The sequence below is a fragment of the Dendrobates tinctorius genome, unplaced genomic scaffold (genome assembly GCF_039654945.1).
Source record: "Dendrobates tinctorius isolate UK_male_01 unplaced genomic scaffold, ASM3965494v1 ptg000065l, whole genome shotgun sequence".
Classification (NCBI taxonomy): domain Eukaryota; kingdom Metazoa; phylum Chordata; class Amphibia; order Anura; family Dendrobatidae; genus Dendrobates; species Dendrobates tinctorius.
In genome coordinates, this window is record NW_027361733.1 from 30610209 (window position 1) to 30629817 (window position 19609).

General features: G+C 42.8%; 1 protein-coding gene across 3 annotated transcripts in view; it reads left to right on the forward strand.

Annotated features, from left to right (window-relative positions):
* MYT1 (myelin transcription factor 1) overlaps positions 1 to 19609 on the forward strand; it is a 94935-nt gene that overhangs the window by 69425 nt on the left and 5901 nt on the right. For all 3 annotated transcript variants that reach the window (XM_073580869.1, XM_073580868.1, XM_073580870.1), the window contains 4 exons: positions 3409 to 3630; positions 3748 to 3839; positions 13933 to 14036; positions 17345 to 17488. In XM_073580869.1, the coding sequence (XP_073436970.1) occupies positions 3409 to 3630; positions 3748 to 3839; positions 13933 to 14036; positions 17345 to 17488 (562 nt within the window). The remainder of the gene's footprint in view (positions 1 to 3408; positions 3631 to 3747; positions 3840 to 13932; positions 14037 to 17344; positions 17489 to 19609) is intronic.

Consider the following 19609-nt stretch of genomic DNA (forward strand, 5'->3'; position numbering starts at 1 on the left):
GGCCACATATGAGGTATCAGTGTACTCAGGAGAAATTGCCCAGCAAATTTTATTATCCATTTTATCCTGTTGCCCATGTGAAAATGAAAAAATTGATGCTAAAAAAAAATTTTGTTGGAAAAATTGAAATGTCCATTTTTTCCTTCCATGTTGCTTTAGTTCCTGTGAAGCACCTGAAGGGTTAATAATCTTCTTGAATGTAGTTTTGAGTAGCTTGGGAGTGCAGTTTTTAGAATGGTGTCACTTTTGGGTATTTTCTTCCATATAGACCCCTCAAAGTGACTTCAAATGTGAGGTGGTCCCTAAAAAAAATGGTTTTGTAAATTTTGTTGTAAAAATGAGAAATTGCTGGTCAACTTTTAACCCTTATAACGTCCTAATAAAAAAAATGTTGTTTCCAAAATTGTGCTGATGTAAAGTAGACATGTGGGAAATGTTATTTATTAACTAGTTTGCGTCACATAACTCTCTGGTTTAACAGAATAAAAATTCAAAATTTGAAATTTTCAAAATTTTAGCCAAATTTCCATTTTTTTCACGAATAAACGCAAAAATTTTCGACCTAAATTTACCACTAACATGAAGCCCAATATGTCACGAAAAAACAGTCTCAGAATCGCTAGGATGTGTTGAAGCGTTCCTGAGTTATTACCTCATAAAGGGACACTGGTCAGAAATGCAAAAAATGGCCTGGTCATTAAGGTCAAAATAGGCTGGGTCGTGAAGGGGTTAAAGAAACATATTTTTGCAAGAATTTGGTCAGTGCTATTTTTCTACTTTTATGCTTAAAAGATATGATCAATTATGATGGCTCTGTCATCTGTGTTTGTAGGTGCTAAGTGGACTGTAGAAGAAAGAGATGTCCAAAGCTAAAGAGATATGGGATAGATAGATAGATAGATAGATAGATAGATAGATAGATAGATAGGAGATAGAGAGATAAATAGATAGACATTAGATAGATAGACATGAGATAGATAGATAATTAGATAGGAGATAGATAGGAGATAGATATGAGATAGATAGAAAGATAGATAGATATGAGAGAGATAGATATTAGTTAGCTAGATATGAGATAGATAGATAGATAGACATGAGAGATAGATAGATAGATAGATAGATAGATAGATAGATAGATAGATAGATAGATAGATAGATAGATAGATATTAGTTAGCTAGATATGAGATAGATATGTAGGTAGATAGATAGATATTAGATAGATATGAGAGATAGACAGATAGATAGATGTGAGTTAGATAGATATATAGATATTAGATAGATAAAAAGATAGATAGATAGATATATAATAGATAGATAGATAGATATTAGCAGGGCGAGACTGGCCATCTGGCAATTCTGGCAAATGCCAGAAGGGCCTGTCTCGTCGTGGGCTGCCTTGTTTGCAACGTTATTAGCAGAATCTCTGTTCTCAAGACACGCATACTGTTAAGAGTTGTGACGGAGCAGGCCACAGGTATCATTACAAATACTGGTCTAGTAGTAAATCTTGCTTTCCTTCATCCAGGGTAATATTAGTAATATATCCCCATATGGTGCTTGGGAACGGGAACAACATGGGCCTGTGTGATTTCAAATGCCAGGGCTAAATTTCAGCCCCAGTCCGTACCTGGATATTAGATAGATAGATATTAGATAGATAGATATTAGATAGATAGATATAACTAAATACTTATGTTTTATCCTATATGCTTTGGCTTTTTATAAACCTGCCGTAGTTTACTGTAGAATGTCCTACCTAACAATCAGTTTACACATGACACATTCTCCGATCCTTCATGGGGGTGTCACCTTGAAAAACATTTACATCTTACAAGAATCGTGTACACCATGGGTGATCAGAGAGGGAAATGAAAAATGAAATACATTTAAATCGCGGTTCCCATCGTCAGCGAGCTGCAGTCACTATGCTAAAATTGTTGCGCAACAGAGACATATTTATAATCCCCCGTGGCTGCAAAGTGCATATTGTCCCTGGGTGGTTGGCAACCGGTCTTCTATCAATAGTTACCCCCAGCGGTTGTGCTAAGCATTCTGGAATGGAAGCTATTCTGTCGCTCTGTCAGGGTATTACAGGCTCCTTGGTGCAAGGCTGAGCTCTGCTGCCCCCCATTGAGAGAAGAGCAATTCAGGATCCATCACTGTGTTAATCATTCTTCAAATAAACAACGGCAGATGTTAAACCAAATCCCACTCTTTACAATTATCGCAAATGGGAAGAGCCGACAACAAGCAGACTTTCTGCTTTCATTTGCGCTCTTATCCGCTAAGGGGTTAACCTAAAGCAGACAGATGTTTGACACTGTCTAATGCTATGGTAGAGATGCAATGAGATGCAATGAAAGGTATATTAGACACATAAGGCAGGTAGCATAAGTACCCTAAAGGTGTGATAGAGAAGCGGACTCTCTCTCTCCAGAGGATTCACTAATTTGCTCCTCGACTTCGGATCGCAGTTTTCTTATGAATTTTCGGAGGTTCCTGCTGGCGAGGATATTAAGAAAAAAATTGTAGTTTCTACAGACAATTAACATTAGCTGGAGATGAAATCAGACCTTTTCTCTTGCTTCAGATGACAACTTTCATAAATAATATAATCCCGAGCAAGAATTAAAGTGAGAAGTAGAAGGGAGTCACCTCTTACAGGGCTCCTCTGGTTTAGACAAACCTTTGACATGCCAAAAGCTATTGGTACAGTTCTGTGAGCTCGGACCTCCACTGATTGCTATCAGGGTGGGGTCATACAACTTTTTTCTCTACATCCAAGAAAAGCAGTCCAATTACTTTGATCAGATTTTAATAAGACTTCAGTTTTTCACAGATATGGAGAAAAAAAAAAGTTTCTCCACCTTCTTCACTCTGTCAGTCCTTGAAAATCATACCACACACGTCATCCGAGTGCGGTCTGATGTTTGTTTCACAGACCCATAGACTTGCACTGCCGATTTTGATCTGACACTCGGATAAAAATTGGATATGTTTCAGGTTTTTTTCTGTGAATAACTGGGTCTGAATAAAAAAAATCGGACATGTCCACAGCTCCATAGAATATCATAGGTACGTGTGCTATCCGTGAAAAATCACGGATGGCACTTGTCGGAGAAAATCGGTCTTGTGCACGGGTCCTTAATGTCCCATTTGAGACTGTGGTGAGGCTTTCAACATTTGCTCAGATATCTCTGGAAAGGCCAACATTGTATGACATTCAAAAGAATACTGACTGATTTTAGGTGTCAAGGGGCCTAGTATTTTGGTTGAGCTTTGGCTGTGTTCCCATCTGCAATCAAAGGCAACAAAAAATTTTTGCGACTTCATCTACAGATTAGTTTTAAGTGTGAACAATATATTTTCAGAAATAAATCTAAACATTTACTTCACCGTTTGTTCAGGTGCCCAGTTCCAGGCTGTGATGGACTTGGACACATAAGTGGTAAATACGCTTCTCACCGCAGTGCATCCGGCTGTCCTCTGGCTGCTCGGAGACAGAAGGAAGGCACTCTGAATGGATCTGCCTTCTCCTGGAAATCTCTGAAAAATGAAGGTCCAACGTGCCCAACCCCAGGTTGTGATGGATCAGGTCACGCCAACGGGAGCTTCTTAACTCACAGGAGGTAAAAACATTGTTTTGTATAATGGTCCACCTTTATCTATAGAATCTGAATCCTGGCTTTCTATAGTCTGATGAATATCGCCTGTCTATTGAATAACTCGGATCATCTTTTCTTTAGTCTGTCAGGTTGTCCGCGAGCCTCTTTTGCTGGGAAAAAGGGAAAACTCTCAGGGGATGAGCTTCTTGGAACAAAATTCAAGACTAGCGATGGTAAGGGAAGGCACGCAATATTCTGCCACCTGTAGGATTAGTTTTCTTATACCGATTTAGTACAAATCGCTTTTAAGGAGGTCCCAGATCTTTTCTAAAAATATGGTTATTGATCATAACATTTTGTTAAAGAGACCCTGCCAACTCCCTAAATGTGCATTTAGACAGGCCAATATCAGATATGCAACAAGTGCCAATCAACTATCTACAAGTATCGGAAGAAGGGAGATGCTACTGTGAAAACTATCAGACTATTGTGTTCATACCTCATGCCAGCAAAATACTATTGAAGATCCAACAAAGACGGCTATAGCGGCTATAGCCTTACTTTGACAAGGAGCTGCCAAAAGAACATGAAGGATTCAGAAAAGTCAGAGGAACAAGATATGCAATTGCTGACATTAGATGGATAATGGAAAAGGCCAAAGAATACAACAAGGAGATCTATTTTTTGCTTCATTGACGACAGCAAAATTTTCAAATGTGTTGATCGCCAGAAACTTTGAATTACCATGCAGGATATAGGTGTGCCGAACCACCTGATCAGTCTCATTAGGAACCTTTACATCAACTATGAAGCAACAGTCTGGCATGATTCAAAGTAGTGCGAGGCGTCAGACAAGGCTGCATCCTGTCACCATTTCTCTTCAATTTATTTGCACAAGCTATTTTCAGGAAGGCTGGACTTGCTGAAAAAGAAGAAGGAATCAAAATGGCTGTGCAAATCATCAACAATCTTAAATGCGCAGATGATACAACATTGATAGCAACAAACGTAGATGGAATGACAGAGTTATTACTGAGTGTCAAGATGGAAAGCTTGAACATGGGACTCCTACTCAATACAAAGAAGACAAAGATATTGACTACTGCCAGGTACTACCGAGACACATTTGAGATGGATGATGATGAACTGGAAGTTGTAAAGAACTTTAACCAACTTGGATCAATGCTCACTCAGATGCAGCAACGACACCGGAAGTCAATAGGAGAATAGCTATGGGCAAATCAGCAATTAAGTCACTGGACAAGGCACGGCTCGTACGTAGTCTGTTTTTGTCCGTAGTAACATATGGATGCAAAACCTGGACAATAAAGAAATAAGACAGAAGAGTCGACGCCTTTGAAATGTTGTGCTGAAGAAGGATGTTATCAATACTATGGATGGCAAGAAGAACAAAGAAATCAATCTTGGAACAAATCAAGCCAGACTTGGCACTCGAAGCAAGGATCACCACGCTATGATTTGCCTAGTTTGGACACATCATACAAAAAGAGCAATCAATGTTGAAGGACATCACAGTCGGAAGAATAGAAGGAACAAGGCACAGAGGAAGACCAGCAATGTGTCACTTGCTGACCTGTTTGCTCTCATCTTGATGCAATCATAGTTTTCTCTGCTGCAGATCTACCAGCTCTCTTAATGCTGAGCTCTGTATAACCACTTCCACACCACTGACTAGCAGTTTTCTGTGTACACTGTGCATAGGCAGAAAGCTGCTAAACAGTGGTGGGGGCAGAGTTTCTAGTTGACTAGGAGGCACAAGACAAATAGACAGGTAGTTATAAAACACTGATTTTATTGAAATGGCAACATACAGCCCAGTAAGTGACATGTACTTAGAATCAAAGTCTCTACCTCTGTATTATGCTGTTCTCAGATTACATAGCAAAAACTTGCTGATATATTCCCTTTAAAGTATATTTTCTCTGAAACGCCAGAGCATTTCAGAGAAAAACATATTTGGTTGCAATTCTGCAGCCAGGTTTTGATTAATGCTGACCGTGGTTTGGGCAGCATGTGTCAAGTGACGGGTTTTCTTTAACTACTTCTAGACTGTCAATAGACTTTAAAAGTTCAGGTGGTCCACACATGTCTCTGCACTGACGTTCAAAAATGTTAATGCTGTCCAAGCACTAGATTTTGTAGCTGTTGGGGAGGGAATCTGTTGTCACACACAGCAAGACTACCCAGAAAGAAGATAAGCATGGTTTATTACCAAATTTAACTTCTCGATCTCTGTATACACATAGTTATTAAGGTTGAAGGAAGACTTTAACCCCTTCACGACCTTTGACGCCACATAGGCGTCATGAAAAGTCGTGCCAAAATGACCCATGACGCCTATGCGGCGTCATGAAAAGATCTCCCTCCTGTGGGTCGGGTGAGTGGGTTCAATGAAAGTTCACCCGACCCGCAGTTACAGGGGGACCTAGACTTGACCCCAGGGGAGGTGGCTTCGCCCCCCCGGGGATACGATGACTCCCATTGACCTTTTTGTCACTCCCCTCGCATCTGATTGGAGCTACCGTCCATGTGACACTAGCCCTCCAATCAGATGTGGAGGGGCGGAGTAAAATCATGGCTGCCTCGTTCCTCAACTTCATCCTGTCCGTGGAAGCTCAGGAACAAGGTGCTTGACTGCCGCCGTGACCTGCGATCACCGCCGCCGCTTTCACAGCCGCCGCCGCTGTCATCGCCGCTGCCGCTGCCACCACTGCTCTCCGGTAATATATTTTACTGCCCTGCCGCCTGATTCCATCCCCTGCCCCCTGAGCATCTCCTGCTCCCCTGATCCTCCCCCAGCACCCCCGATCATCCACCTGCTGTCTCCGGCTCTGCCAGCTCCTCAGCCGCCTACTGCCTCCTGTGCCTGAGAGCCCCCTCCTGTGCCCCCGTGATCACCACTCAGCCCCAGTGATCACCCTCCTTAACCCCTGCCCCCATCAACCCCTGCCCCCCTGATTAACCCCTGCCCCCCTGATTAACCCCTGCTGCTGCAGGTTTTTATTTGCTTATCTCCTCAGCCACCTCCTGCCCCCCCCGTGCCTGACAGCCCCCCTCTGCCCCTGGTGATCCCCCAGCACCCCTGATCATCCCCTAGCACCCCTGATCATCCCCCAGCACTGCTGATCATTTCCCCTGCTGCTGCAGGCTCCTCAGCTGCCTCCTGTGCCTAACAGCCCCCTCCTGCCCCCTGTGATCACCCCTCAGCCCTAGTGATCACCCCCATCAACCCCTGCCCCCCTGATTAACCCCAGCCCCCCTGATTAACCCCTGCCCCCCTGATTAACCCCTGCTGCTGCAGGTTTTTATTTCCTTATCTCCTCAGCCACCTCCTGCCCCCCCGTGCCTGACAGCCCCCCTCTGCCCCTGGTGATCCCCCAGCACCCCTGATCATCCCCCAGCACCGCTGATCATTTCCCCTGCTGCAGGCTCCTCAGCCACCTCCTGTGCCTAACAGCCCCCTCCTGCCCCCCGTGATCACCCTTCAGCCCTAATGATCACCCCCATCAACCCCTGCCCCCCTTATTAACCCTTGCTGCTGCTGCTTTTTATGTCCACCTCCATCTCCTCAGCCACCTCCTGCCGCCCTACGCTTGACAGCCTCCTTCTGCCCCTGGTGATCATCCCCCTGCACCCCTGATCATCCCCCTGCACCTCTGATCATCCCCCTGCACCCCTGATCACCCCCACTGTTGCTGCCGCCGCTGGTTCCATCCCCACCTAATTCTCCTCAGCGCCCTCCTGCGCCTGACAGCTCCTTTCTGCCCCCGGTGACCATTCCCCAGCCCCAGTGATCACCCCCTGCCCCCCTGATCACCCCCCCTGCTGCTGCCGCTGGTTCCATCTCCAATTCCATCTCCTCAGTCCCCTCCTGCCCTCCGCGCGCCCTACAGTCCCCTCCTGCCCTCCGCGCACCTGACAGTCCCCTCCTGCGCCCCGCGCGCTTGACATTCCTCTTCTGCCCCCGCACGCCTGACAGTTCCCTCCTGCCCCCCGCACGCCTGACAGTCCCCTCCTGACAGCCCATTCCTCCAGTAAAAAGTTTCACCAAACACTCGCACATACACACGCACACTATAATAAAGGTTTTTTACACACGCACACACACCACACACACAATGTCCCGCTCATCCCAGTCATCCCAGTCCCAAAGGGTCTACTCAGTTGAGGAGGCATATGAAATTATTGCCTCTGATACTGATAGTGAGAGAGAGGACCCCACTTTTCTCTATTCCTCCCACTCTTCCTCTTCCAACGACACAGACTTGCCACCACCGAGTTGTCGCAGGACGAGAAATCGTCCGGAGCCCAGGGAGGAAGAGTCGGAGGCCTTGGAGGAAGTCTCAAAGGCAAGTGTGAGTTTCCCCCAACCTAGTGCTAGTCACGCCCAACCTAGCACTAGGTCTCCCTCCTGGACCCCCGTCCCTGAAAATTTTGCTCCACGGATTCCTGATTTTGTTCCCCAATCAGGAATCCAGTTTGAGACTGCCAACTTCAGGGAAATAGACTTTTTCAAAGTCTTTTTCTCGGAGTCAATCGTCAGTCTCATGGTGGAGTAAACTAACTTGTGCGCCCAGCAATTTTTGGCGGAACACCCAATTTCTTCATTCTCTACTTGGAGTCCCGTGGAAGAAATAGAAGAAAATGTAGAAATGATTAAATATTGGGGACTGGTCCTTCACATGGGGATTGTGAAGAAACCAGAAATTCGCCAATACTGGAGTACTGATATTTTATATCAAACTCCAGTATTTGGCATGGTGATGACTCGGAAACGTTTTGAGGCTATTCATAAATTTCTTCATTTCAGGGACAACACTGAAAGCCTTCCCGCGATGACCCGGTTTGCTGAAGTGTACATTCCCGAAAGGGAAATTTGTGTGGATGAATCCCTCATCCACTTCAAAGGGAGGCTTCAGTTCCGTCAGTACCTGCCCAGCAAAAGGGCAAGGTACGGGATGAAACTGTACAAGCTGTGTGAGAGTACCTCAGGGTAAACTCTCAGCTTTAGAGTTTACCAACCTGACGTACACTACACCACACACACCAACCTGATGTAGTATCAGGTTGGTATGTGTGGCGTAGTGTACGTCAGGTTGGTGTGTGTGTGTGGCATAGTGTACATCAGGTTGGTGTGTGTGGTGTATACTATACCACACACACCAACCTGACCTACACTACGCCACACCACACACCAACCTGATGTACACTACGCCACACACACCAACCTGATGTAGTGTCAGGTTGGTATGTGTGGCGTAGTGTACGTCAGGTTGGTGTGTGTGTGTGGCGTAGTGTACGTCAGGTTGGTGTGTGTGTGTGTGTGTGTGTGTGTGTAGTGTGCACTACACCACACACAGCAACCTGACGTACACTACACCACACACCAACCTGACATACACTATGCCACACACCAACCTGATGTAGTGTCAGGTTGGTATGTGTGGCGTAGTGTACGTCAGGTTGGTGTGTGTGTGTGGCATAGTGTACATCAGGTTGGTGTGTGTGGTGTATACTATACCACACACACCAACCTGACTTACACTACGCCACACCACACACCAACCTGACGTACACTACGCCACACACACCAACCTGATGTAGTGTCAGGTTGGTATGTGTGGCGTAGTGTACGTCAGGTTGGTGTGTGTGTGTGGCGTAGTGTACGTCAGGTTGGTGTGTGTGTGTGTGTGTGTGTGTGTGTAGTGTGCACTACACCACACACAGCAACCTGACGTACACTACACCACACACCAACCTGACATACACTATGCCACACACCAACCTGATGTAGTGTCAGGTTGGTATGTGTGGCGTAGTGTACGTCAGGTTGGTGTGTGTGTGGCGTAGTGTACGTCAGGTTGGTGTGTGTGTGGTGTGTACTACACCACACACACCAACCTGACGTACACTACACCACACACCAACCTGACATACACTACGCCACACACACCAACCTGATGTAGTGTCAGGTTGGTATGTGTGGCGTAGTGTACGTCAGGTTGGTGTGTGTGTGGCGTAGTGTACGTCAGGTTGGTGTGTGTGTGGTGTGTACTACACCACACACACCAACCTGATGTACACTACACCACACACCAACCTAACATACACTACGCCGCACACACCAACCTGACGTACACTACACCACACACCAACCTGACATACACTACGACACACACACCAACCTGATGTAGTGTCAGGTTGGTATGTGTGGCGTAGTGTACGTCAGGTTGGTGTGTGTGTGTGGCGTAGTGTTCCTCAGGTTGTTGTGTGTGTGGGTGTGTGGTGCACACTATACCACATACACCAACCTGACATACACTACATACTTTCCATAAGCGACCTGGTATCCGCTAATGATTGGAGCTAACTTTCCATTCCAAAAGTCAAACGGCGCTTCTTCCCTTCAGGGCCCTGCCGTGCGCCCAAACAGTGGTTTATGACCACATATGAGGTATCGGTGTACTCAGGAGAAATTGCCCACCAAATTTTAGGATCAATTATATCCTGTTGCCCATGTAAAAATGAAAAAATGTAGGCGAAAAGAAATTTTTTGTAAAAAAAAAATTACTTTTTCATTTTTACAGATCAATTTGTGAAGTACCTGGGTGTTCAAAGTGCTCACTATGCATCTAGATCAGTTCCTTTGGGTGTCTAGTTTCCAAAATGGGGTCACTTGTGGGGGTACTCCAATTTTTCCCTTTTGGTCCCTGCCGTGTGCCCAAACAATGGTTTATGGCCATATATGAGGTATTGGTGTACTCAGGAGAAATTGCCCAACAAATTTTATTATCCATTTTATCCTGTTGCCCAGGTGAAAATGAAAAAATTGATGCTAAAAAAAAAATTTTGTTGGAAAAATTAAAATGTCCATTTTTTCCTTCCACGTTGCTTTGGTTCCTGTGAAGCACCTGAAGGGTTAATAGTCTTCTTGAATGTAGTTTTGAGTAGCTTGAGGGGTGCAGTTTTTAGAATGGTGTCACTTCTGGGTATTTCTGCCAAATAGACCCCTCAAAATGACTTTAAATACGATGTGGTCCCTAAAAAAATGGTTTTGTAAATTTTGTTGTAAAAATGAGAAATCACTGGTCAACTTTTAACCGATATAACTTCCTAGCAAAAAAATATTTTGTTTCCAAAATTGTGCTGATGTAAAGTAGACATGTGGGAAATGTTATTTATTAACTAGTTTGTGTCAGATAACTCTCTGGTTTAACAGAATAAAAATTCAAAATTTGAAAATTGCGAAATTTTCGCCAAATTTCTGTTTTTTTCACAAATAAGCGCAAAAATTATCGACCTAAATTTACCACTAACATGAAGCCCAATATGTCATGAAAAAACAAAATAGGCTGGGTCATGAAGGGGTTAAGTCCATCTAGTTCAACCCATATCCTATCCTAACTTGCCCTAACATGTTGATCTAGAGTAAGGCAAAAAAAAAACCATGTGGCAAACAGTAAGCTTCACATTGGGGAAAAAAATTCCTTCCCGACTCCACATACGGCAATCAGACTAGCTCCCTGGATCAACACAATATTAAGGAAACTAGTGTATATACCCTGTAATATTATACTTTTCAAGAAAGGCATCCAGTCCCTTCTTAAATTTTAGTAGGGAATCACTCATTACAACATCATATGGCAGAGAGTTCCATATTCTCACTGCTCTTACAGTAAAGAATCCACGTCTGAGTATGTTTAAACCTTCTTTCCTCCAGACGTAGAGAATGCCCCCTTGTCCGCGTCACAGGTCTAAGAGTAAAAAGATCATTAGAAAGGTCTTTGTATTGTCCCCGGATATATTTATACATTGTAATAAGATCACCCCGAAGCCTTCGATTTTCCAAACTAAATAACCCACGTGTAATAACCTATCTTGGTATTGTAGACCCCCCAGTTCTCTAATAACCTTGGTCGCTCTTCTCTGCACCCGCTCCAGTTCAGCTATGCCTTTCTTACACACCGGAAACCAGAACTGTAAATCCAGCACTGTGTATATAAATTAGGAAACACTGACAGTGCTTCCTCCTCTGGACCTAGTGAACATGTGATCACTGAGTGCAGGGCGGGTACATGAGCTGCTGGGTCCTAGGAAACCCAGACAGCTCTGCTATGCAGCCAGGAGACTGAGATCCCCATGCTAAAATACCAAAAAATGTATCAATATATTAAAATGGCCCAAAAAGGTCTTTTAAGACCTTATGGGGGACACAGCATGTAAAATAAATTAAAAAAAAAACATCAATAAATAAAACAAAACTAAAAAAAAGAGACACCGCCTGTCTGAATTGCTGTTTCTAGTGCTACCATTATTGAAAAAAATATTTCCAATATATACAGTGGCATGCAAAAGTTTAGGCACCCCTGGTCAAAATGACTGTTATTGTGAACAGTTAAGCAAGTTGAAGATAAAATGATCTCTAAAAGGCCTAAAGTTAAACATGACACATTTGTTTTGTATTTTAGGCTAAAAAGTAATACACATTGACATTTTTTCACATTTTAAAAATTACAAAAAGAAAAATGGTCCGAAGCTAAAGTTTGGGCACCTTTGGAGATTTGTGTGCTCAGATAACTTTGACCAAGGTTTCAGACCTTAATTAGCCTGTAAGGGATATGGCTTGTTCACCCTCAATGTTAGGAAAGGCCAGCTGATGCAGATTCCACAGGTTTAGAAACACATAGCCTCCTCTAACCTTGTGCAAAAAAACAGCCACCACGGGTTCTTTTAAGCAGCTGCCTAGCACTCTGAAAATGAAAAAGGTGGAGGCCCACAAAGCAGAAGAAGGCTATAAGAAGATAGCAAAGCATTTTCAAGTTGTCCTTTCCTCAGTTCAATATGTAATTCAGAAATAGCAGTTTACAGGAACAGTGGAGGTCAAGATAAGGTCTGGAAGGCCAAGCAAAATTTCAGAGAGAGCTGCTTGTAGGATTGCTAGAAAGGCATATCAGAACCCCCACTTGACTGCAAAAGACCTTCAGAAAGATTTAGCAGATTCTGGAGTTGTGGTAATTGTTCTACTGTTCAGAGACACCTTATCAAATATGGCCTTCATGGAAGAGTCATCAGAAGAAAGCCTCTCCTGCACCCTCACCATAAAATTCAGCATCAGAGGTATGCAAAAGAACATCTAAACAAGCCCAATGCATTTTAGAAACAAGTCCCGTGAATCGTTGAAGTTAAAATTAAACTCTTTGGTCGCAATGATCAAAGGTATGTGCAGAGAAAAAATTGCATAGAATTTCAGGAAAAGAACATCTCTCCAACCATTAAGCATGGGGATGGATCAATCATGCTTTGTTGTGTTCCAGACAATGGCACAGGGAACATTTCACAGGTAGAGGGAAGAATGGAGTCAATGAAATGTCAACAAATTCTTGATGCAAACATTACACCATGTGTAAAAAAGCTGAAATTGAAAACAGGATGGCTTCTACAAATGGATAATGATCACACACATCAAAATCCACAATAGACTACCTCAAAAGGCGATAGCTAGAGGTTTTTCAATGGCCCTCACAGTCCCCCGATTTGATCATCATTGAAAATCTGTGGCTAGTCCTCAAAATGCAGTGCATGCAAGACGACCCAGGAATCTCACAGAAATGGAAGAATTTTCCAAGGAAGAATGGATGAAAATCCATCAAACAAGAATTGAAAGACTCTTGGCTGGCTACTAAAAGCGTTTACAAGCTGTGATATTTTTAAAAGGGAGGGCTACTAGGTACTAACTATGCAGGGTGCCCAAACATTTGCATTGGCCTATTTTCCTTATTGTAATTTTTAAAATGTAAAAAATGACAATATATAATTTTTTTGGCCTAAAATACAGAGAAAATGTGTCATCTTTAACTTTAGCCCTTTTAGAGATCATTCCATCTTCAACTTGCTTAACTGGTCACAATAACAGTAATTTTGACCAGGGGTGCCCAAACTTTTACATGCTACTGTAAAAATCAATGTTTTTTAGTGATCCTTTGCGATCTTTAAAGTGAAAAGTTGACACGTATTTCTTATTTTACGTTTTCCACTGATATCAGAAAAAAGGAATATAAAAATTACATAAAAATTTAAACCTATTTAACGCGAAAAAATGGGTAAAATTATTTGAATATCCGAACGAGAAATTTTTTTACTATCACTAAAGGAGCATGTACGATAAAACCCAAAAATAGCCTGGTCAGGAAGGGGGAGAAATGTCCCAGTCATGACTTGGTTAAAGAGCAGTCTAATCCATTTCACTGCAGAAAGTTTATCTACTAGTATTTGCTACGTAGATCTGATATCCATCTGTTTTTACAGTCTTAGAAAATGATGAAGAAATCAAACAGCTGAACAAGGAAATAAATGAACTTACAGAATCGAACTCAGAGATGGAAGCGGACATGGTGAACCTCCAATCTCAGGTCAGCTCTTTGTCTTATTTTTCGACTTGTCAGCAAACATTGATTCGTTCTGCACTAATGTACAAAGTAATATAATGAGATATTTTATGCTGAGAAGGATCACAACATCCTATAGCATTTACTTGTCAATCCTAGTTTAGAAGGTCTCATAATCTCTCAAAACATGCCGTTAAAAAAATGCAAAACCGCCCACAAGGAGACTTAACTACTGTGTACATCAGTAAGTAATTGTTTTTTCTCTCCAGTATTTTAATACCAGTGCCCATCACCTGCTGCTCTAGACAAGTCTTTGGGCTGGATAAAATAAAAATTGCATGTAGCATTTTTCTGTTCAGCTATGGCAATGACCAGTGCAAAGGCAAAAAAAAGACAGCGTGGACACAGCGGATAGGATATACTGTATATGAGTAGATTAAAGGCCAACATAATTTTATTTTTATATCACTGACGTGTTCCCCAGCACTTTACAATTCACGGGGGACATATACCGGCTCTAACAAACATTAAAGACTAACATATATTTCAGCACCTACTAAGAAAGACCACATAAGTTTACAATCTACAAGGAATACACATATGATGAAAAATTGTCCAAAAATCACCACCGCCTAATGTGTATTGGGGCTGTCCCCAATATCTCCAGAATTTTCTACTTCTAATGAATATTCTTTTCATGGGAGATAAGTCTTTGACAGAGGAGTCTAGCAGCATCTTCCTCCCCCCAGCCATAGCCATCACAAACTACTATCTAGGAGTAATATGGTCAGCACTCTTACTTTGCAGTGCTTGGGTCCTGGGTTCAAATCCCACCAAGGACATCTGCAAGAAGTTTTGTATGTTCTCCCCGTGTTTGTGTGGGTTTCCTCTGGGTTCTCCAGCTTCCTCCCACACTACAAAGACATACTGATAGGGAATTTAGATTGTGAGCCCCAATAGGGACTGTTATGATGATGTCTGTAAAGCGCTGCGGAATTAATGGCGCTATATAAGTGTTGTAGCTGTTCTCGTTCAGACCCAGAGTCAGATATGCCGGATCACCAGTGAGGCTAAATTAGGAGGTTACACCCTATATTGACAAGCGCGCTTGGAGAAAAGGAAATGCACACACATTGTGAGCAAATCACTTTATCTCATATAATGAAACACGAGGCAGTATTTTATACCATTTACAGCAATGTAACTCAATGTAGCTCATGTAGCCTCCCCGTTACCCAGGGTCAAGCTTTATTTACCATGTACCCAGAACATGTTGCTGACTGTTGAAGACATATAAGATAAAAAGTACAAAATCCTTGAATTGGAGACTACAAGACTACGGCGTCATAAGAACAAATTCTAGCAATTAAAGGCAAAACATTAAAATCTCCCTTTACCCAGGTCACACCAGCATCTATGCACTTTCCTATGCTTGGCGACCTACTGTAGGCCATGGATAAGGTCTGCTTCAGAAATGATGCAACTACTCTATGACTGCTTGTCATCAGACCCCTATGATCTCACTCAAGAAGCTATTGATTCCTTCCATTCTCTCAAACTGCTCATTGTGTCAACCCCAGCCCTAGGCATTCCAGACTATGATCAGCCATTTTTCTTGTTCTGCACAGAACAAGGAGGACATGCTACAGCAGTACTGACACAACAAAATGGAGGAAAACAGAGACCAATAGCTTACTACTCAGCACAATTAGACCCAGTGATCAGAGGGTCACCTACGTGTGTCCATGCTGTAGAGGCTGCTCCACTACTGCTAGGAAAGGCATGTGAGATCACACTGACTATTCCTTTGACAATTTACTCCCCACATGACATCCATGCCATACTCGTGCAAGTTCAACCAAAATACCTGTCTATGGCCTGACAGCTCAGACTTGAATGTGCTCTATTAATTCCTGAATACGTCACCCTCAAGAGATGTAATGTTCTGAATCCAGCCACCTGGAGATTTTGAATTGCCTGTTTTCTGTCTTCAATCAGGTGTCTTGTACTTTCAGCAATACAGTGGCCTAAAAATGTTACCTTTTGTTTGCAATACTGTAGTTTGTCACGTGAGACTTTGTAACCCTTTTCTGCTAAAAAGCATAGCAAGGAAATTGTAGCTTCCTTGCAGGACATCTGGTTCGGGCAGCAGAGCAAGAGGTCATCCACATACTGTAATAGTACAATCTGTGGATGAGGTGGTTGCCACTGCTCAAGGATCTCTGCCATTGCCGTTGAATAGATGGTAGGGGTGTTCTTTCCTCCCTGTGGGTGGACTGTCCAACAGTATTGTTTACCTTCGTGAGTGAAAGAAAAAAGATACTGACAGTCAGGGTGCAGGGGTACAGAGAAGAATGCATTTGCCAAATCAATGACTGTGAAACATTTTGATGTCGCTGGGATCTGTGACAGTAAGGTGTGTGGGTTAGGGACAATTGAGGTCATACTTTCTGTAACATCATTAATAGCCCTTAAGTCATGAACCATTCTGTAAGTGTCAGGGGAACCCTTGGGTCCTTCTTTGTTAATGGGATACAAAAGGGGTGATGCAGGGTGAAGGCTCCTTTTCACGTGTCTGCGTATGACCACTAATCACCTGGATTCAGCTGATTCACGTCTGCACTGGCAATAGGATCTGGAATGGATGAAACACATGTTTATGCACCACATTAAGTCTTTTCTGCAAGGCCTGGACATAGACAGACATAGAACTGTGTTGCATTTGTAGTACCTGTGGGAAGTACAGACCCGTTTTTGGCGCACTACCAAACAGGACTTCAAAAGGAGACAAACCTGTCTTTCTATTTGGAGTGTGTCTGACTGAAAAGAGCGCAAGAGACAAGCACTCTACCCAGTTCTTTCATGTTTTTGTCATGGCCTTTTGAAAATTTTAAGTTTAAGTGTCGTTTTAGCGTTAGTACATTTTACCAGTTAGGCTTCCGGCCAACCAGAGAAGAGATCTAGACATACTAGCATAATAGGACATATTCATACACTCCTACCTTGGGTAGTTGCATGTAGTCAGTCTGCAGTCTCTGAAATGGGTAGAGAGGCCTGGGTGTCGCTTTCTTAGGGACTTTTACTGTTTTACCTGGGTTGTGCTGTGCACAGATGAGGCATGACTGCACGAGTTTTGCGGCTGCGTAACTGAAACCAGGAGCGATCCAGAAAGCATCTACCATGGCACACATGTGACTTTTTGAGGTGTGAGTGGGGCCATGTGCTGCTTGCGCCATCACTGGGAACAGGGATCTTCTATATCATAAATGATTAAAATAAACATTTCCGTATCTGGTCCTTGACGATTTTTAATATGTTCTCATTAAAAACAGATAACAACAATGGAGAAGAACCTGAAGAACATTGAAGAGGAGAACAAGGTCATAGAGGAGCAGAACGATGCTCTGTTTGTAGAACTTTCCGGGCTAAGCCAAGCTCTTATACGAAGTCTTACCAATATCCGCCTTCCACACATGGTAAGCGACTGTCTCCTTTGTCTGCACGGCTGCTCATAACCCTCATCATTTCAGTTTAGATATTGAGTTTTGCTTTTCAGCAATGAAGCCTTCTGCTAGTTTGTGTTTTTTTTTTACTTGCTTTAAGGTATTTTTTTTTTATAGTAGCAGTTTAACAATTTTTTAATGGATCAACAGATACTATTGTTTTTATGAGATTTCCAATATTTAGCTTGTTATCCTTAACTTATATTGTGTAATTTCTTTAAACAATATACATTTACAGTTTAAAAAATGTAAAACACTTCTAGAGTGAAAAGAAAAAAGACTGAGAACTAAACATTTTACCCTTCCTGATGTGTGATGAACATGTCCAGCATACACTTCTAACAGCAGCAACCGGACCTAGCTTTGATCGCTGCTGTTTAACTCCTTTAATTTCTGCCATGAATTTCTAACAGTGGCTTTTAAGATGCTCAATCCAAATGGGGCACAGTTTTGCCTCACTCAGTAATGACATAACCACAGGGTGCTAATGGTTTACCCTTGTAACTGATAGCTTACTGAAGGCCCATCTCACTGCCATCTTGGTATGTCTGTGAAGCCCTGTGAAGGCTGGGGTTCATAGGAAAACATATTGTTTTCTATGTATTGTAGGGTATAAAATAAGTGATCATACATCACAAGTTCAAGTCCTCTAACGTGACCAAAAAATAAGCTAAAAAAATATATAAAAGTTTAAATCACCCTTCTTTTCCCAGTTTAAAAATAAAGAAACAAAAATAAACATATTTGGAACGGGATAAATACAATTTTTCAGTTGCCACAACGCTGACAAAAATGCAATAAAAAGCAATTAAAGCACTGTATATACCCCAAAATGGTACCAATAAAAATTCTCACACAGCTCCATCAACAGAAAAATAATAAAGTTACAAGTCTCAGAAAATGGGGAAAAAGAAGGCTAATTTTATTTTTACAAATTTCAGATTTTTTTCACTATTACCATAAATTTAAAAAAATGTAAAAATTTACCTTTGCAAGTTTGGTATTGCTATGATTGTATGTTACCAGGTCACGTCTAACTTTGACTCCCTTTCTTTGATGTGGGCTAAGGTGCTGATCCTGCCTCATATCCGGCATATGCTGGCTGTCTTACACAGTCAGCATCTACCTCTAAGGCTAAGGGTATGTGCACACGTTGCAGATTCTGCTACGGATCCTCAGCGGATTTGGCCTTGTGGATCCGCAGCTGTTTCTGCTGCGTTGTACAGTACCTTTATATTCAATGGAAATTGAAAAACGCAGTGCACATGCTGTGGATTTTTGCTCCATGACCAGGTGTCAAAACGCAGGGGAAAACCACAGGCTAATCCGCAGGTAAAACGCAGGTCTTTTGACTTGTGGATTTACCTGCGGATTTAGCCAGATCCGCACGGAAAAATCCTCAGCACAATCCGCAACGTGGGCACTTACCCTAAGTGCCCATGTTGCAGAAATGCTGCAGAAATGTCCACAGCATTTTCGCAACTCCCTGCCGCTGGTAAAATGCATGCAGAATTCGCATGCGTTTTCCTGCAAAACACAAGTGTTTTGCAAGCGTTTTTATGCAGCATCAATAGTAAAAGGTATAATGTTAAAAATAATAAAAAAAATTTAAAAAATATGGTATTCTCAGCGGCGCTCCCGGTACGTTCCATTCCCAGGGATGCTTTGCATGAAGGACCTTTGTGACGTCACGGTCACGTGACTGCTACGTCATCTCAGGTGATTCGCGCAATGCATCCCTGGGAACGGAAAATGCCGGCAGCGTGGCTGAGAGGCGGGAAGGCTCCGGGGGCCATCAGAGGTTAAGTTTATCACTATTTTTTATTTTAATTCTATTTTTTACAGGGATATGGTACCCAGGGCATGGAGGAGAGTCTCCTCTCCTCCAGACCTTGGGTACCATCCGCACATGAAGCACTCACTTTACGCATGGTGAGCATAGCCACATGCGTAAAGAGAGCATTTCAATGCAGTCCTATGGCAATGGAATCGCCGTGATTCCGCAGAAATAATGGACATGCTGCGGATTTTACTGCTACGCGATTCCGCAGCGGTAAAATCCGCAGAATTGGCACAGCAACTGTGGAATCCCAT